The sequence below is a fragment of the Podarcis pityusensis genome (assembly GCF_964106645.2).
Source record: "Podarcis pityusensis genome assembly, chromosome: 13".
In the NCBI taxonomy this organism is placed as follows: Eukaryota; Metazoa; Chordata; class Lepidosauria; order Squamata; family Lacertidae; genus Podarcis; species Podarcis pityusensis.
Genome location: NC_138038.1, coordinates 10,471,713 through 10,491,854, shown reverse-complemented (window position 1 = coordinate 10,491,854; position 20,142 = coordinate 10,471,713). Strand labels below are relative to the sequence as shown.

The window sequence follows — 20,142 nt, the reverse complement described above, 5'->3', positions numbered from 1 at the left end:
AGGCTGCGCATGCAAATGTCATGGAAGGGAGCATGCACAAAAATGGAATTTCACGCAAATCCCAAGTGTCTATGATTTGGGGATTTTCTCCTTTTGCTTCTCAACAGACAGAGGTCCATTCACCCACCCAGAAAGAAAACAGAATGGACCACTGGTTCTGTCGAGCTCAGTAATGTCTTCTACAGCTCTCCTGTGCTTTAAGTTAGGGACTCTCTCCCAGCGCTACCCAGAGATGCTGGGGGACTGAACCTGGGAACTTTTGCATGCAAAGGAGGCAATCTGCACTTGTGCTAAGGCATCCCTCTCTCCCGACAGATGCTGTCTTCACAAGAGCTTTTGGAGCTGCTTCATTACAGAGCAGCCACAAAACCCGCAGTAACAGTTCCCTAATGATCTGGAATTGCTCATCATTTCAGCAGAAGCAAAGTCCTCCATGAATGTATTCAGATAGTTTTCCCCCACTGGACCAACTTGCTCCCCTCTGTTTTCACCAAGAGCCCTGCCATGCATGGGAAGTATAAAATCAGACCGACAGAAACACCTACTCCTGGGAGAATAAAGCCACGAAATGAACAGCTCATCAACTCCCAACGATTCCTTCCCAATTCCTTCCACAAGGCTGGAATTGGTTTCCAATGATTTCTCTTGGTGCTGGTCAAATGCGCTCTGGGCGACCCAAAATGGCACACCTGCTCCTTGCAACACACCTTTTCATGCCTGGCCCAATACCTCATTTTATCCTTTTTCTTTTCTTTCTTTTGTGTGTGTGCAAAAGTCACTATCAGTTATACTGTCCCCATAAGGAACGAGGGCTGTGCGCCACAACATAAAATGTGGGGTACCTCAAATCCACATTAAGGGTAGGCTGCCTCTTCAGAGACACCCTAGCAGGGAGATTCTCTCAAACGCTTAAGGTACAGAGTTTTTCACCTTGCCATGGAAATTTCACTTGATCAGGCAATAAGCACCCTAGTAACTAATGCGGGTGTCGCTGTGGATTAGGGCTTGCCGATCAGAAGGTCGGAGGTTCGAATCCCCGTGACGGGGTGAGCTCCCGTTGCTTGGTCCCTGCTCCTGCCAACCTAGCAGTTTGAAAGCACGTCAAAGTGCAAGTAGATAAATAGGTATTGCTCTGGCGGGAAGATAAAGGGCGTTTCTGTGTGCTGCTCTGGTTCACCAGAAGCGGCTTAGTCATTCTGGCCACATGACCCAGAAGCTGTCTGCAGACAAACGCCGGTACGCTTGGCCTATAGAGCGAGATGAGCGCCCAACCCCAGAGTCGTTCGAGACTGAACCTAACGATCAGGGGTACCTTTACCTCTACCTAGTAATAACAAGTGAAAAAGTATCTAAATTCTGCACCATGACAACACTATTCTACAACCTGAGTAAGTTAATCAAATCAAGTACATTTCTTCCATAATTTATTCTTCTTCTGCCCCTGCTCCAAAGACCAGTTGGAGCCATTTCCATTGCTTCCCTCCCATCTTGAAGCATTTTCACAAGACTTTGCCCAGATGCCCCCTACCCTGCAGCCATAAAGGTAAAGGTAAAGGGACCCCTGACCATTAGGTTCAGTCGTGGCCGACTCTGGGGTTGCAGCGCTCATCTTACTTTACTGGCCGAGGGAGCCGGAGTACAGCTTCCGGGTCATGTGGCCAGCATGACTAAGTCGCTTCTGGCGAACCAGAACAGCGCACGGAAACCCCGTTTACCTTCCCGCTGGAGTGGAAGCTATTTATCTACTTGCACTTTGACGTGCTTTCGAACTGCTAGGTTGGCAGGAGCAGGGACCGAGCAACGGGAGCTCACCCCATCGCGGGGATTCGAACCGCCGACCTCTGATCAGCAAGTCCTAGGTTCTGTGGTTTAACCCACAGCGCCACCCGCGTCCCTGCAGCCATAAGGGCTAGTAATTTAACATACTCAAAAAATGCAAGGCATTGCATTCCTAGGGTGCTGAATGTTCCCTTATAAAGCGAGATCCTTGAGATCTGGCTGTCAGCAAAGGGCAGGAGAGAGAAACCTTTTGCAGAATCAGGCTTGACTGAGCAGCTACTTAGCTCCTACATTGCCAGGTACCCTCAAAAGGGGAACGAAGAACCAGAAGGATTAGGGAGCATTTAAGCAGCAAGGTCTTCCTAAAGATGACTGTTAAACAATAAATAAGTGCAGAAACAGATCAGGAGCCTCCGACAACTGCTTAACAGGGCAGAAATCGGAAGGCAAGATTTCCCTAGCATGGAAGCACAGTGGGGTGAGGTGGGGTGAAACTTCACCGGTTGGGTTTCTGCCTGTCATACAATTGTTCGAGCCCCGACTGGGGGGGGGGGGAGAGTTGAGAATCCTTCCAGACTCTCCCCCACCCTGCCAAACAGAATGGGAACTGGGGGTGTACTTAAGAGCCCCGGTACGCTCCACAGAGGAAGCATTGTGGCAGAGTCGATCGCTTTCAGACAAGCTACCATTCACTTGGTTGTGCTCCAGCAGCCATTTCAGGATTCCCCATGTGATGTCATGGCAACGCCACATGCAAATTTCAAATTGCTGGGGGTGGGGAGCGAAGACTTCCATTTATCTTCTGAGCAGGCAAGCAAGAGCAGCCCCCGCTGAGACACGGACAAACTCTGCAACCGCCAACGACATTCTGGAGCCCAGTTTGCCCTCCGCCATGGCACCAGCATCCTCGCAGAAACGGGCCCCGAGAAGGGGGGAAAAGCCCTTCTGCAAAAGGGTGCACTGTCTTCCCGCCCTTGTCATGTTTTTATCGCGCGCCTTGATATGCTTCACGAAAGAGTATCTCCTTCTTGCGCCAACCAGCAAGGAATGTCACCGACCGTGCAAAGCCACAGCAGATTTGACACCCCAGTTTCCACTCATCGGAGGAGGGAGGGGAAATGAAAAAGCAATGCAAGTAAACAAGAACTCAAGGAATCCTTGGGACAGGTATGCAAACACCTGGTTCCTTCCATTAGTCTGCAAATAGTAGGAATGGAAGGTCCAGAATTCGAAATATGGCCCACTCTCCAAGCAGGGTGCAGCCACCTTTACGTTTCTTTGCAGCCCCTGGTGTGCTAGCAACATACCATCCAGCGCCTCTTCTCCATCACAATAAGACAGCAAATGTAGTCTGGTGCCATTTCTAAGCCCCAAAGTGCAGAGTTCAAATTTAACCACCCCTGTTTTGAATCTGAGGCTGTGAATTCGTGATCATCACAGAACTGGAAGGCGCCCCAAGTTTCATCTTGTCAAACCCCCTGCAATGCCTATTTTGAGAACAGAAGAGGTATAAGTAGGTTGTTAGTTCTTTAGCAGGAACTCGGGGAACCTTGTCCAGGGGAGCCCCAAAATCCACCTAGATCTGTAATCAATAAAATTGTGGCCATCTCTCATCCAGATCATCGTCTGCTCGAGTTTATTAATCACATCTTACATTTAAACCACAGAGCCTAGGGCTTGCCGATCAGAAGGTCGGCGGTTCGAATCCCCGTAACGGGGTGAGCTCCCGTTGCCCAGTCCCTGCTCCTGCCAGCCTAGCAGTTCAAAAGCACGTCAAAGTGCAAGTAGATAAAGAGGTATCGCTCCGGCGGGAACGTAAATGGCGTTTCCGTTCGCTGCTCTGGTTCGCCAGAAGCGGCTTAGTCATGCTGGCCACATGACCCGGAAGCTGTACACCGGCTCCCTCAGCCAGTAAAGCGAGATGAGCGCCGCAACCCCAGAGTCGGCCATGACTGGACCTAATGGTCAGGGGTCCCTTTACCTTTTTACATTTAACCGCTGCCCATGTGTGGCACTATGACTGGGCCCGCAATAAACAATCAGACTTCGTGGTGAGTTCCCCTGCCGCACACTGGAGAATGGCGAGAGAGAAAAGCAACTTTTCCCTCAGAAAAAAAGCAATTGGGTATATGATTCTCTGTTAACACCACCCCTGTTTTGAAGTGATGTGGTACTCCTGACACCCCACTCTCTAGTCCTTAGCTGTGCAGTGAGGAGTGAGCAACACAGAGGGGTACCCTCCTTCTCTCCTGCCCCCCACCACCCTTCCCAACTCTCCAGCTGCCTATTTGTCTCCTTAATCTCATCAACATTCCTCCACATTCTTTATGTCCCCCCTTCCGCAAAGCGGGGGATCTTTATCAGGAGCCGCAGGTTCCCACACTCCTCTCTGAGCTAAATGCTCGCTGGATGGATGGTGGGAGGTCCCGGCTGCACAGGAGAATTCCACAGCCAAAGTCTTTTCTCCATGTTTGGAGTTTTTCAAAAAAGGATGCAAGATGCCTTTCTAAATAAAGATGCTGTTGGCAGCGCTCAGTTTCCTTGAGAAAGGTGCTGGGGTTCAAGCCTGCCTGAGAAACAGGATTTTGACCTGCCATCACCCAATCCCACATGAGATGTTTGGTAAGGGAAAAGCACAGTCTTCTTGCTACTTCCCATATTCCAACACCAAAGTGTCACATCCAACGCACAGACACTCCAGAGTCTCGAGCGAAGGGAAGCCCGGCTCAAACTAAACAAGCCCCGTCTTGATCCAAATGAAAGCTTCCAAAACTGAAATACAGTGGTACCTCAGGTTACGTACTTAATTCGTTCCGGAGGTCTGTTATTAATCTGAAACTGTTCTTAACCTGAGGTACCACTTTAGCTAATGGGGCCTCCTGCTGAAGCCACGCGATTTCTGTTCTCATCCTGAAGCAAAGTTCTTAACCCGAGGTACTATTTCTGGGTTAGCGGAGTCTGTAACCTGAACCGTCTGTAACCTGAAGCGTATGTAACCCGAGGTACCACTGTACAGTGGTACCTCAGGTTACAGAGGTTACACAGTGGCAGCGGGAGGCCCCATTAGCTAAAGTGGTACCTCAGGTTAAGAACAGTTGCAGGTTAAGAATGGACCTCCGGTAAAATGTGAAGTTTTTTTATGGTTAAAGTAAGTGGGGGGGGGGGAGATGGTTAGAAATTATGATATATGTAAACTGCTAAAGATGAAGTAAAATGAAAATCAGATAGGTGGGACTTGGGGAAGCCCACTTAACAATGTTTAGAAAAATAAGGATATGACAAGAATTTGTTTGTATTGTTTGTCTTTTCTGTTTGTGTATTTTATTTGTGTTATAAAATGAGTAAAAAATTTTGGGGGGAAAAAGAAAGAATGGACCTCCGGAACGAATTAAGTTCTTAACCCGAGGTACCACTGTATACACCCACTGACTGCTGTGTGTTCTTGGGCAAAGGCAAAGTTTTAGCATCCTCAGTCAGTCATGTATTGAGCGCCAGGACTCAGCTCAGCCAGGGTAGCATCCTGGCTCACAGATTGCACTATGGCCAGAGAGACCCAGGTTCAAGGCACTACTCTCACCTTGCGCCGGTCACACTTTCTGTGCACAACCAACCTCACGAGTAGGTAAACTCAGTGCGCAAGCCTGAGCACCACTGAGGAAGCGCTGGAGAAAAAATTGTAATGAATGAACTGAACCCACCACAGCTCACTCAGTAGAAACTCTTAATCACAGTGTCATGGGTTCAAGTCCCATGCTGGGCAAAAGATTACTACATTTCAGGGGGCTGGACTAGAAGACCCTCAGGGTCCCTTCCAACTCTGATTCTAAGTAATGACTGAGCACATCAGACCATGTGCCAAGTGTTTTTTTGCTCACTGCTAAGTAGCCCAGGAAGCCTTTTATGGCTCACTCAGCTCATGCAAGCTTTCATTTCATTTAACCCACAACTCTCCAAAAGGCATTAGGCTTCTTTCTCTAGACAATTTTATTTCATTACCCCACTGGGCCAGCAACTGATTTCTGAAAGGTTATGAAGTCTTACCTAAGGATAACATTCATCCAGTGCTTTACCAACTGCACTGACTCCCAGTGGAGTACAGGGTCAGGTTTAAGGTGCTGGTTTTGACCTTTAAAGCCCTATGTGGCCTAGGACCCTTGTACCTACAGCACCGCCTCTCCTGGTATGCCCCACGGAGGACCTTAAGGTCCACAAATGACAACATTTCAGAGGTCCCAGGTCGCAAGGTGGTTAGATTGGTCTCAACTAGGGCCAGGGCCTTTTCAGTACTGGCCCCGACGTGGTGGAATGCGCTGTCTCAAGAGACTAGAGCCCTGCGGGACTTGACATCTTTCCGCAGGGCCTGCAAGACAGAGCTGTTCCTCCTGGCCTTTGGTTTGGACTCAGTCTGACCCTTATGTTTCCCTCCCCTTATGCTCTTGATTTATCGGCTATTTTAAAATGAGGCTGCATATTAAATTGCATTTTAACCTGTATTTTGAATGTGTGTGTTTTTCTCTTTCCCCCCTATTATGTTATTACTGTGATTTTATTGGTGTTAGCCGCCCTGAGCCCAGCTTTGGCTGGGGAGGGTGAGGTATAAATAAAAATTATTATTATTATTATTATTATTATTATTAATTGCCCTTGGGAGCTAGCTGTTGGTCTCTGGTACTTAGAGGTTGGCACTCTGCACATCCTCAGAGACGTTCTCCTCTATGATCTTCAAATATTATCTTCAAATTCTAAAGATGGGAGATGGAGCAAGCTTGTTTTTTCTTGCTCTGGAGGGCCGGAACCGAACCAATAGATTCAGGGTACAAGAAAAATGAGATTCCAACTAAACACCAGGAAGAACTTTCTGGCGGGAAGAGCTGTTCGACAGTGGAACGGATTCCCTCAGAAGGTTGTGGACTCTCCTTCCTTGAAAGTTTTTAAGCAGAGGTTGGGTGGCTATCCATCATGGATGCTTTAGCTCAGATTCCTCCATTGCAGGGGGTTGGACTAGATAACTCTCAGGGTATTTCACATATTCACAGCCTCAGATTCAAAACAGGGGCGCACTTAGAAATTTGCTATCTCCTTGTGACGCTTCCCTCACCAGTCCTGTCCCTGTGAAAGTCATTTTCAGGATCACTGCATCGCCCAAGACGAACGGCACCTCCCCCCTCCCCTCTGCTCTCCACACACCAAGATTTGCATCCATCCATCAGCACAGACCTTATCCAAGCAATTTCAGCAGCCGCGCACATTCTCTGGGGAAAGAGGAAGAGAAAAATCGATAAGCCGTTTCCCTCGCTTCGGGTTCTTCACCAATCTCTGAAGAGCACCAAGGAAAACAGAGACCAGCAAGTGCTTTATCTCTCGCCGAGCCGGCAGCTCGCACAGTGCTTTTTTTAAAAAAAGAAAAGAAAATAGAAATTTGGGGTCAAATCTGCTGGGGTCCAAGGGAACGGGTGTTCGTTGACTCTGCAAAACAGAGCGCAGAAGCAGCAGCCCAGGAAAAGATGCAAAGGTTAGCTCTACTTTTCCTCCAGCACTTTCCACAAACTAGGGAAAGAAACCAGAACCATGGAAGTAGAATTATCTATTCATGCCCGAGGAAGTGTTTTTTTTATAACTTGAAAGCTTGCATAATCGTATACCAAGCTATGTTGTTCCAGTAAAAAGCATCTTTTACCCACTTTGTATTGTATTTCCAGTGCTTTGGGGCAAATGACAATAAAACACAAACACAGAGGGCCAGACTAGACAAGCTAAAGGTGTGAGCGTTTAATATGCCCAGTTCCCACCCCCACCCCCTTCTAAATTAAAGCTGTTGAGAAAATAAGAGGATATTGAAAGGTACACTGGAGTGCAATGGAGTCGGGCAAGGGTTCAGCTTCCTTCGGAAACTTCCCTCTAGAGACAAGTGGCACCTTAGAGGGGCAGGATGGAAAAACCCCTCCCCACACCCCACATTTCCCAACTTCCCCCCTGTGGCTGTTATTCTGGGGAAAAAACAACACTGGAGACAGTGAAGTGAAACCACCTGGCTGCCTTCAAGATCTCACCCAGTTTGGTCCTCTGTCATCCTCCACATCCCCCCCGAAACTCAACCACAATGTGCTTTTCACTTAAACCCTTAGCTCCCCAAAACAATCCCCGACCAAACCCAACAGTGATGCAGCTACAACATCTGTCGTTCTGCCCAGACACTGAGGTCCAGCGCCGAGGGCCTTCTGGCGGTTCCCTCGCTGTGAGAAGCCAAGTTATAGGGAACCAGGCAGAGGGCCTTCTCGGTAGTGGCGCCCGCCCTGTGGAACACCCTCCCACCAGGTGTCAAAGAGAAAAATAACTACCAAACTTTTAGAAGACATCTAAAGGCAGCCCTGTTTAGGGAAGCTTTTAATGTTTAATAGGTTATTGTATGTTAGTGTTTTATTGGAAGCTGCCCAGAGTGGCTGGGGGGACCCAGCCAGATGGGCGGGGTATAAATTAATAATAATAATAATAATAATAATAATAATAATAATAATAATTGTTATTATTATTATTATTATTGTCTCCATTCGTGAAGTTTGTGATCTCTTTCAGCTTCTGCCTTCTGGAAGAAGGTACAGGGTTATAAAGACTAGGACTAGCTGCCTGAGAAACAGTTTCTATCCAAATGCGATTTTGGTTTTAAACGCAGTCTCTATGGGAGTATATTGTATTTAATTATGGGGTATCAGAGTTTTTAGGGGGCTAACCAGGCTGCGATAGCTGGGATAGCAGGCTTGTTGGTTTTTGAATGTCTGATGTAGATTTTTTCCAATTTCGTTGTTCTGTATGGGACAATGACAATAAAGATTATCGTATCGTATTATCGTTTTGTAAGTGGGGTGGGTGGAGAAACTGGGGTCCTGATCATTATGTTTGGGGCTGATGGGAGGGGGAGTCCGACCTGGTCTGGAGGGCCTCAGGTTTCCCACTCCTGCCATAAAGCATCGCATAGTGAGATGGAGGCAAATAAACAGCAATGACAAACTGAAACACACTTTCCCATCGTTCCCATGAAATCCAGCTATGGAACAGAAACACTCATCACACGGAAAACCTGTAGCAACTCAACTCTTTAAGTGGGTCTCTTATAGTGGAATTGGGTTTTGGTTAAAAACCACCACCACAACAAATGAAATAGGCTTTTACATTCTAGACCAGGGTTTCCCAAACTTGAGTCTCCCGCTGTTTTTGGACTACAACTCCCATCTTCTCTAGCCAGCAGGACAAGTGGTCAGGGATGATGGGAACTGTAGTTGGAGACCCACGTTTGGGGAAACCCATACAGCGGTACCTCCGGTTATGAACTTTATTCGTTCCGGAGGTCCGTTCTCAACCTGAAACCACTCATAACATGAGGCGCACTTTCACTAATGGCGCCTCCCGCTGCTGCCATGCTGCCGCCATTCGACTTCCGCTCGCATCCTGGGGCAAAGTTCGCAACCCAGAGCATCTATTTCTGGGTTAGCGGAGCTCATAACCCGCAGCATTCGCAAGGGGGGTGGTATGTAACACGAGGTACCACTGTATAGGAAAATGCCCACACCCCCAATCTCCACCCCATTTGTAGCTGATGGATTGGTTTTGGCTCCTTTTTGGGGGTGGGTGGGAATGCTCATCACAATGGCTTCCTTCCACCCCCTTCCTCTTTTGGATTTTAAAACGGCTGCCTGCTGTGATATCCGAAGCGCTGCCTTTCACTGCTTAAAAGGAGGCTGCTGCCAGAGGCAGCGGTGGCAGCTGGAGGAGAGCCTCGTTCCTGGAGGGACGCATTTGTCAGCGCGCTTGCGAGGAGAAGAAATAAATGGCAGGGGACATCGCAAGTGACTTGCACAAAATGAAGCTCTGGGCCAGACATGATGCCAAGGCATCTGGGAGAAGCTTGCATGATTCAGGACAGCCCAAAGCCTGTTTCGAGGGGGGAGAGACACCAATCCTTTATTCGTTTATAGGCATACTGGGAACTGTCAGCAGATGAGCAGCATAGCTGGCAGGAACCTGGGCAAAACCAAAGCACTGGTCTGGACGTGACGCTGGGTAGCCTTGCGGGAAGCAGTACAGTCATACCTCGGGTTAAATATGCTTCAGGTTGAGTGTTTTCCGCTTGCGCTCTGCGTCGACCCAGAAGTAACAGAACACATTAGTTCTGTGTTTCGCAGCTCGCACATGCGCAGACGCTCAAAATGATGTCATGCGCAGAAGCGGCAAATCGCGACCCGCGCATACGCAGTTGCAGATTGCGTTCTACTCAGGATGCGAACGGGGCTCCGGAATGGATCCCGTTCGCATCCAGATGTACCACTGTATTTTGGAGGGAGGGATGTCTAATTTTGGGTGGGCCAAGACTTTATTTCAAGGTGCAAACATTCCCTTTTCCTCAGTGTGGCCTAGGGGCATGATGCATTTGAGAAACATGCTTCAATGCAGTCCTTTAGGACAGTGTGTGTGTGTGTGTGTGCATGCGCGCGCACACACACACGTGTTAGGGCTGGTTGATATATCAATATATCGTCCAAAACCAGTTTGAAGTTCATATTGTGATATCAGTTTCGTAATTTTTGACCGGGCAATATATCGCGAATCACGGTGCATGTTAGGGCTGGGCGATATATCATCCAAAACTGGTTCATATCGTGATAATCTGTTTCATAATTTTTGACCTGGCAATATATCGCGAATCATGGTATACAATATGTACGCTATGCAAAAATCACAATGTGGGGGAAACCGTGAAGCAAGCCAGTGCTTCTCTCGATTCCTGCAGCCCCTGTTAACTCTGCAGCGAATCACAAGAGCAGGCACCGGCAAAAATCACGATGCAGGAAAAACTGTGAAGCCAGCCGATGCCTGTCTACATAGCTCCATCCTTATTTCAGACACTGTGATATAGCAGTACATTGCATTTTTTAGCTGGTGATATATTACGATGCTGAAAACCAGATATCGCCCAGCCCTAGGGTGTGCGTATCAAAGGGTTCTGATTCCCAGTCGTGGAGGGTGCATGATATGGGGTGGTCTTAAGCTTATTTTGGGGTGCAGGGGTATGCGAACATCAGTCCCTTATTCAGGCTGGTGAGCTGAATAAGGAACCAGGAACCAACCTTCGCCTCACATACAGCAGCTCATGAGACCCAAGCTAGACCGAAAGAGGTGCAAGAGTGGTTGCACTGGTACAAGACAACCCACTTAAGACTCTGAAACCATTTGTAGTCCCACCAGCGCTGTCATTCCTGCCCCCAGCGTCCCCCAAAGGACTACTGCTCACCAGAGTCTCTAGAGAAGGATAGCTGTAAAGGAGGAAGAGAACAAACGGAACAGAACAACAGTACAGATGGCATTCCTCCTTTGCGAGGAAGGAAAAACCATGGGTACCTATTCAAAGCTACTCATCAGTTCTTTATATGGTCAGGGATTTGGGTGGGGGAGAAAACCTCTGCAAGCCACTTCCCAGAAGACCAAGCCTTGGGAGAGATAACACACCACCAGGAGTTGGAGGGATTTTAATTAGGAAGTGACCAATGGCTTCCACCACCTGCAATTACGGACAGGTGGATCGGTCTAGTTTGCACGAGTTCATCCTGGATGCCTGTTCCATCCTGTTTCCACTTCAATGTTAACATTTTAAAACTGGTGCCAAGAAAACCCCACCGTATTTAAATTCATCTTTTATCTCAAAGCACACATTTCTAAATGCATTTTATCCTAAAATACACTTCTCGGCTGAAAAAAGGGGCCAATAAAGAAATAAAATTCAGAGAAGCTCAGAAGTGGGAGAATAATTATGTTCCGATCAGTGGATTTTAGCCTGGGAGACACGAATTAGGTGGGCTTGCTTAAAAATGCAGACCAAACAAAATCCACCCTCATCCCTATCTGTAATGCAGTGAGATAACACACACACACACACACACACACACACAAACAAACAAACAAACAAACACATAAAGGATGTCAAATTACATATTGCCAGGGAAGGAAGAAGGCAATCAAAGTTTCCTTATGGAAATAGTGAGAGTTGTGGTGGTGTTGTTTATAAAGGCTGGGAGAGGGCTTTTGTGGAGACCCAAGCCCAGAAGGGCTTCACGTGAGGTAGGCTATTCCCGGTCCTCAGCTTTGCCTCTGGAACAAGATTTTCAGAAGGAACGAATAGGGAGGCTTAAGGTGAGCCATGAAACCTGACTGCAGTTGCCACGACTCGACACGGAAATAACCTAAGCATTAACAAAAGAGTGAGCCCCTAGGCAGCAGCAATTGACCCCTGCGTTATTGGGGATTATGGATTCGCTGCAACTTCCAAACAGACCGGAGCTTCTCGCTTCGAAATAAAAACACAGCACATTTCCCAAAGGAAGCATTTGGGAATGAAGAGTTGAAAAACTAACACCAAGAGGGGCAGGATTTGAATGGTTACACTTGTTTCCTCCTCGCTTTTAGCTTTAAAATAGTTTCAGGATAAAAGCAGCGATGTAACTGAAAACCCTGCTTTTTAAAAAAAGCTAACAAGAGGCAGTGGCAGAGAATTAGAACAGGGGTCAGCAAACTTTTTCAGCAGGGGGCCGGTCCACTGTCCCTCAGACCTTGGGGGGGTGCACTATATTTTTTTGGGGGGGGGATGAACGAATTCCTATGCCCCACAAATAACTCAGAGATGCATTTTAAATAAAAGGACACATTCTACTCATGTAAAAACACGCTGATTCCCAGACTGTCCATGGGCCGGATTTAGAAGGCTGGATTGGGCCGGATCCCGGCCCCGGGCCTTAGTTTGCCCACCCATGAATTAGAACATCCACTGCTGTTCCTATCAGGAAGGCTTAACGTTCCTTTACATTCTCGCCACCCTCCCTCCAGACTTGCAGCACTTGCAATGCAATAAATTAAGCAGCTGTAACTCCTATTCTCCCTTGCAGACAGTTTCTGTGCTCAGAAATGTTCCTAATCAATTACTTTGGGCATGTGAGCACCACCACCCAAGTGCTCAAATCTCGGAGGGTTTCTGCTCCAAGCCAGCCAAGGGCAGGCACATCCTTCCAAGAGCATTCAAAGCTGCTTTGCCGGACAAGACTGAAAAGCCACCCATTCTGGAGCAGGATTTCAGGGGCTGTAGAACGAATGTCTGAGCCCTGGGTGGAACGAGAGGCTTCATTTATCCCACCAGTAGCATAACCCTTTCCTTGCTGCATGGCAAAGCGCATATGAAACAGGACGGCTAATTTCTAAGTCCTTTGGGATGTGGCAAACCAACAACATTTCTCTGATGAAAATAGGGGCATCCTATTCCATGATTGGGACGCGGGTGGCTCTGTGGTCTACACCACAAGCCTAGGGCTTGCCGATCAGAAGGTTGGTGGTTCGAATCCCCACAATGGGGTGAGCTCATTAAACATTGAAAAACTTCCTTATACAGGCCTGCCTTCAGATGTCTTCTAAAGGTTGTATAGTTCCTTATCTCCTTGGCTCAGGGGTCGCCTAACTCCATACCCTCCTACATTTCTCCAATGAAAATAGGGACATCTTAAGGAAAAGTGGGACATTCCAGGATCTAATCAGAAACCGAGCCAGCTTCTGTAAATCCGGGACTGTCCCTGGAAAATAGGGATACTTGGAGGGTCTGGGGTCAGAGGCAAAAATCCCTCTACAGAAGTAAGGTAAAGGACCCCTGGACAGTTAAGTCCAGTCAAAGGCGACTCTGGGGTTGTGGCGCTCATCTCACTTTCAGGCCGAGAGAGCTGGCGTTTGTCCACAGACAGCTTTCCAGGTCATGTGGCCAGCATGACTAAACCACTTCTGGCACAACGGGACACAGTGACGGAAACCAGAGTGCGCGGAAACGCTGTTTACCTTTCCGCTGGAACGGCACCTATTTATCTCCTTGCACTGGTGTGCTTTCGAACTGTTAGGTTGGCAGGAGCTGGGACAGAGCAACAGGAGCTCACTCTGCTGCGGGGATTCAAACTGCTGACCTTCTGATCAGCAAGTCCAAGAGGCTCAGTGTTTTGGACCACATCGCCACCCCTCCTGTGACATTGAGAAGCCCTTTCTATCCTGGCTTATTTCTGAAGGATGGGGAACCTGGGGCCAGCCACATGTTGCTAGGAGCAACATCCCAGCCTACCGGCTAGGAAGTGGAAATCTATCGATGTCCGGTGTGCCACAGGTAGCCCACACCTTTCCAAACCGATGGTGGACACCATCCCTAAAAGCCTCTCATCTCCAAGTGCAGTTTTCGGTCATTAGCACACACGGCTTAATAAGACACCTATAGACCAACCCTCTGCCAATTTGCCATGAGCCTAGCTGATCCGTTACGAAGCATTTCTGCGACTCTCCTCCCTTGGCCAGACTGCAGAGTCTGTGGCTGCAGCTCGCTCGCCTGTTAGCCACGGAACGTTTGCCAGCTCCAAACAACGCTCGCGTCTCTGCGCCGTTAGCTTTGTGATCGTTTTGTGCACCGCGCTCCGGCCTCCCACAGCAGGAGGATTGTTTGCTCGCTTCCTCCTCCCACAGCCCAAGGAAGAGACGCTCTTTTCTCTACCCAGACAGAAGAGCCTTTCTGCAGTCCTCCCGAGAAGCCACCGGCAATTTTGCCACAGCTGCACTGCACACAGGAGAGCCCTTTACGCAACTCGACAAAAGCAGGCGAGAGGTGCCGTGCCAAGGCAAGGCTCTGGCCGTGCCAATCGCGAGGCTGCGAAGTTAATAAATGCAAAAGCTGGAGTCGAGGCAGAGGAAAGAAGAAGCCCCGGTAGTTTGGGTGATCCTTCTCTCTCAAAACAATACAAAAATGGGGACATTTATCCTACACATCATGGCCAAAGCATTGCATCTTCTTCTGTTCCTCCTCTGTAGCATCAAGCCTGAAGCACAACATCGCCCCTTCTCTCACATATGGAAAACCACAAAGAAATGGGGGTGTTTTGGGGGGGAGGGGTTACAAATAAAAGGCAAAAGGCATAAAAGGCAGCCAGGCTGAGCCAGACAACCCCCAGAATTGCTTCCAGGACCCAGCTGCTTCTAAAATGCTGGCAAGAACTCAACGTTCCCTCTTTGCAGGCAAAGAAAGTACGAAAACGGGCCCTTCTCCCCTTACATTCCTTCCAGGGGCGAGGTCTGCCCTCGGATCCGGAGCTTTTCGTGCCTCATTCATTCTTGGCCTCACCCTGAATCTCAGAATTCATTCTGTACCTTCTCACAGGTACTCCTAGGCAGGTGCTACCAGGAAACAGGACACCAAAAATAAAGAGGCCACAGAGTGGACAGGAAGGAAGTACCGTATTTTTTGCACCATAACACTCACTTTTTTCCTCCTAAAAAGTAAGGGGAAATGTCTGTGCATGTTATGGAGGGAATGCCTACGGGTGGCATGCCTACGGATTTTCCTCCTCTAAAAACTACGTGCGTGTTATGGTCGGGTGCGTGTTATAGAGCGAAAAATACGGTACTTTAATTACTGCAGGTGGGGGCGGGGGTGTGTGTGTGGAAGAGGCAGGGAGGGGTCCTTAAATGAAATTGGAAAGCTCCAGCATCATGATTTCCACCCCCACCCAATTTTAGCCGGATCATGTTATCCCCCTATAACCTTTTCAAAAAAGTAGGTAAAGCAGGCCAGCCCCACATAATCCAGAGAGGGTTGTGAGCGGTGTTATAGTTGAGGGGGGAAATTTTATATAAGGGATATCCGAGATGGGATTTGAAGCAGGTCTCAGCAGCAGAACCACCTTGTAATGCTGTTGCCCAGCTCTGGGAGAAGCAAACTCTGAGCATATACAAAGAGTCTTTCTGTCACCACCAGTTCATCACAACTGCTCCCCCCAACAAAGGGCTTGATGTGTAACTAGGTTTTACTAGACCAGGATCCAAGTACCAGTGCTTAGCTGAAACATATGAAGTCATACGAAAGAGAACTTTTCCCCTTACCGCATTTGAGATTAAGGGAAAGGGTTTTCCAGAGAACAGCACAGGCTAGAGCCTTGGGGTAAAATTATAATAATCCCAAGAACGCATGGAAGGAGAATGCTGGAAAACACTGGACGAGTGTTAACGGCAATTTCTGGAGCCAAGAGAAAAAGGGAAACTGATAATCCTTTGTGGAAGTCAGTGGGAGAAATTTAAAGCCTGATGGTGGTTTAACTCCGAGTGTTTCCCAAACTTGGGTGTCCAGCTGTTTTTGGACTACAACTCCCATCATCCCTAGATAGCAAGGATGATGGGAGTTGTAGTCCAAAAAACAGCAGGAGACCTAAGTTTGGGAAACACTGGTTAAACTAATGCTCCAAGTTAAAACTATAAGGGAGGAAAGTATCCACCCAAACACATGCGAAGCACAAAACTTCCAAACCAGGCAGCTGCAGCCAGGAAAGAAAGATCTTCCAAGCAAGGTTAGGAATGGTCAAGGAAAACAAGGAAACAAACAAATAAACTGTCCCTTGTACGGCAGTGGTGCTAAAACTCCTGGAGTCACTCAGAGGGCACATTCATTTGGGTAAACAGGAATATGTCGCAAAAACCCTCAACTGGGACAGGCAAAATTCACCCCAGTTACCAGTTCCAGAGCACTCCCTGCCCCCAACCCAAATTTCAACCCAGGCTTTCCCAAGCGCAAATCCCTCCCTCCTGCTCCACACTCACCTGAAGTGTCCCACATGTTGAGTTCGATGCGCTGCTTTTCGATCTCAAAACTGGCCGTGTAGTTCTCAAACACCGTGGGGACATAGTTCTGCAAGGGAGGGGCGGCAGAGACAACAGAACGCATGAAACCACAGAATCGGGGGCCATGTCGCCGACTGGGAGAAACATCCCCCCCCTGCAAGCACCCCCAACCCAGATTTTGCACGCCTGGGTCCCTGACACACTCACGGCCGGACCCCAAAACGCTCCGTTTCTGAAAGCAAACATTTACGGTGCACGCCTCTGCCTCTGGAAGACCTTTCGTCCGAATTTGTGGTTCGTGTGGGATCCTGGCCATGTTCCAGTAAAAGCAAAAGAGAGGTCCTCCCTGGTTGCTTAGAGGAAGTTCTGTCTCAGGACTCAGCCAAGGCACTGAGAAGAGGCTCTAGGTCTTTTATTGAGTTCTGCAACCCTCAGTCCCAAGAGAGGCCGGTTTTATGCAAGGACAAAATTTGGTGCCCCCCGCAAAAAAGAATATTTCTTATTTTCACAACAATTCCTTTTGGTAGAGTTGCTTTCTTACGTAGCTTCTTAGTAGCTACCATTATTATTATTATTATTATTATTATTATTATTATGGCCCTCAGCTAGAGGGAACTAGATGCTGTGCCCTAAATCCAGCTGCCCCACAAAGGCAGGCAGGCAGGTTGTTCCGGGTTTCTGACATTCCGCCTGATGTTCCAGCGGTTCCTCAGTTCCATAGTTTCCCTACAGAACCCTAAATCTCCCTCCCAGCTTGCCCTGAACCAGACTCCTCACTTGAACCTCCTCCATCTCCTTCACCCCTCTCAAAATTGTCCCCCACCCAGACACCCAAACTCTCTTTCTAACCTAACCTGCTAAGTCAGTCTAACCGAAAAAGAGGATTTTTGTGGCACCTTGGAAGATGAAGGAATCGATTATGGCAGAAGCGGGGAAGCGCCTTGAACCGCCCCCTGTGCGGAGAATCCCTTCCAGGTCCCTTCAGCCCCCCAAAAAACCTATTTTACACCCCACATGACACACACAACCCCTTGCATTTTGCCCCTCCACTTCCAGAGTATTTCAGTTCTGTGTGTTTGCCTCTTCCTGCTCCCATCTTGCCCCTGGCTCTCCCAACAGGTGACACAAGCCGTATCCCTTCCTAAGACCCCCCAAATCCCGCAGTCTCCGGCCACATCCGAGGGAACACCCTACCCAGTGGGCACCGTCTAAAAACACGGGCTCTCCGCCCTCTCGGGACGACGCTGCCGTCGGGGATCCAAGACCTGGGACCTCCCGGAAGCGCAAAGCGGGCGCTAACCCCACCGAGCTGCGGTTCTTCGACGTCCTGAGACCGGCCGGCCGCCCCCTCGGAGGAACCGGAGACCCCGCTGGCCAACCGGCAGCCCTGCTCGCCTTGCCTGGACGCCCCTCTCCGGCTGCATCTCCCGAACCCCCCACCCACCAATACCCACCCACCGCGACCGTCGGGGGTCCCTTCCGTCCCCTCCGGCATCCCCGCCCCGTCGGATGTGGCTCCCTCTGCGGGAGGCTGCCTGCCCCCCCCCCCTGCGCCCCGTACCTCGGGGTAGGTGTCCTTGGCGAAGACGTGGAGCAGCGCCGTCTTGCCGCACTGGCTGTCGCCCACCACCACGATCTTGCAGCGGGCCAGCTGGCTCTCCATGGCGCCTTCCCAGGCAGGCAGGCAAGACGGCGCGGGCCGCCGCTCAGTCCCCGCGCCGGGAAAAGAGCAGGAGCAACATCGCCGCCGCCTCCGCCCGCCTCTCCGCGCTGGCAGACAGGCTCCTGCCGCGGCTCCCCGGCTCCCGATGCCGCACCCCCTGCTCCGCCCTCCCGAGCCCCCGTCTCGCCGCCGGCCCCCTCGCGGCGCTCCTACCCTCCCGTCGCCAGCAGGCGGCGCCCTGGAGCAGGCGTCCCCCCCCCCCCAGGACCAGACCAGACCAGCCTCGCCGGCGCGTCCGGAGGGTCCCTTTTGCTGATGCGCAACCGGGGGAGCGGGTTTAGCTCTCTCCCCCCCACCCCGGGGATGCCAATATTTTATTCCAATATTTTATTATTGGAATAAAATATTGGGGGTGGCGGACCCCAAGCAATTGATCACAAAACGCACTTTGAATGGCAATGTCCATCAATGGGGGACCCCAAGCAATTGATCACAAAACGCACTGTTTTGAATGGCAATGTCCATCAATGGGGGGAGGCGGACCCTCAAATATTTTATGGGGTGCGCTGATGAGTTGCTCCTATCTCTCCGCGCGACCCCCCCAAAAAAACTCCATCCGCCTCGATGCATCTCGGATAACGAGGCTTCTTCGACAGCCCCCCCTTTAGGAATTATCCCGCAGAGGCTTCCGTCCATGGTGCAGAACCGCGACACACACACCCCGCAAAAAAAATCGCCATGCCCCCCTCTTTTAAAAAAAAGTCCCCCCGCTTGATCATGGAAAGAAGAAGGGGGGAAACTTGCAGGGTCCTTTCCTTTCCGTCTTTTTGCCCCCAGGATCTCCCTCTTCGGGGCCACCACGTGGGGAAAAGAAAAAATGCAATTGCTTTGACGGGCAAACGCAGATCAGTTTCTTGCTCCCCAGCATTTGTGGGGATTTATTGCTAAATCCCACTTTAAAAAAAATAAATCCTGTTGTTTTACCGCCCCCCCCCATAAGTGTTCTCTCTCTCAACGTGCTTCCTTTCTCCCCCTGAAATGAGAAATTAAGATGCAAAGTAGATTTTTTTTTTTCCTTTTCCCTAGCACCGAATTTGGGTGGAGTGTTTAAAGGAAAAAAGGAAGGGGGAGATGCCACTCCCAAGACAGAGATGCCGTAGTGATGCAGAGAGAGAGAGAGAGAGAGAGAGAAATTCTCAAAACATTTGCAGAAATAAAAGAGCAGCACACGCGCTTGCCTCCCGGTCGGCGGCGTCATCGTTTGTTTCCTTCTTTGGCCACCGGGGGGCGCCGTTCTTCCCCCAAGCGTTGAGCGAAGGAGGAGGGGGAGGAAACGGTTCTAATTAACGCAACTAATCATGAGAGCTGGGCGAGCCTAAAAATATTTAATTATCCTATATATTGTGCTCGCTCTGCAGGCCCTCCGCCCCCGCAGAAAATGTTACCCTTCTTTTCTGATTGGGATTAATTTAGAGCATTATCAGAAAATTCACAACCCCTTTTGCTGCCATTAGCACTCAAGACTGCTGTTGGTGAGAAAAACAAGACACTGCCTAGACAGCATCTTAAAAAGCAGAGACATCACCTTGCCAACAAAGGTTCCTTATAGTTAAAGCTATGGTTTTCCCAGTAGTGATGTATGGAAGTGAGAGCTGGACCATTAAGAAGGCTGATCGCCGAAGAATTGATGCTTTTGAATTACGGTGCTGGAGGAGACTCTTGAGAGACCCATGGACTGCGAGAAGATCAAACCAATCCATTCTGAAGGAAATCAGCCCTGAGTGCTCACTGGAAGGATGGATCCTGAAGCTGAGACTCCAATACTTTGGCCACCTCATAAGTAGAGAAGACTCCCTGGAAAAGACCCTGATGTTGGGAAAGATGGAGGGCGCAAGGAGAAGGAGACAACAGAGGACGAGATGGTTGGACAGTGTCCTCGAAGCTACCAGCATGAGTTTGACCAAACTGCGGGAGGCAGTGGAAGACAGGAGTGCCTGGCGTGCTCTGGTCCAGGGGGTCACGAAGAGTCGGAC

General features: G+C 49.4%; 1 protein-coding gene across 1 annotated transcript in view; it reads right to left on the bottom strand.

Moving 5' to 3' along the window:
* The window catches only part of RND2 (Rho family GTPase 2), a 38,983-nt gene extending 20,729 nt beyond the window's left edge, over positions 1-18,254 (bottom strand). Inside the window, exons 1-2 of the mRNA XM_080977104.1 lie at positions 18,008-18,254; positions 16,426-16,513 (exon numbers count right to left, since the gene is read on the bottom strand). Coding sequence (XP_080833230.1) covers positions 16,426-16,513; positions 18,008-18,109 — 190 coding nt within the window. The 5' untranslated portion in view covers positions 18,110-18,254. The remainder of the gene's footprint in view (positions 1-16,425; positions 16,514-18,007) is intronic.
* Between the last annotated feature and the right edge of the window lie 1,888 nt (positions 18,255-20,142).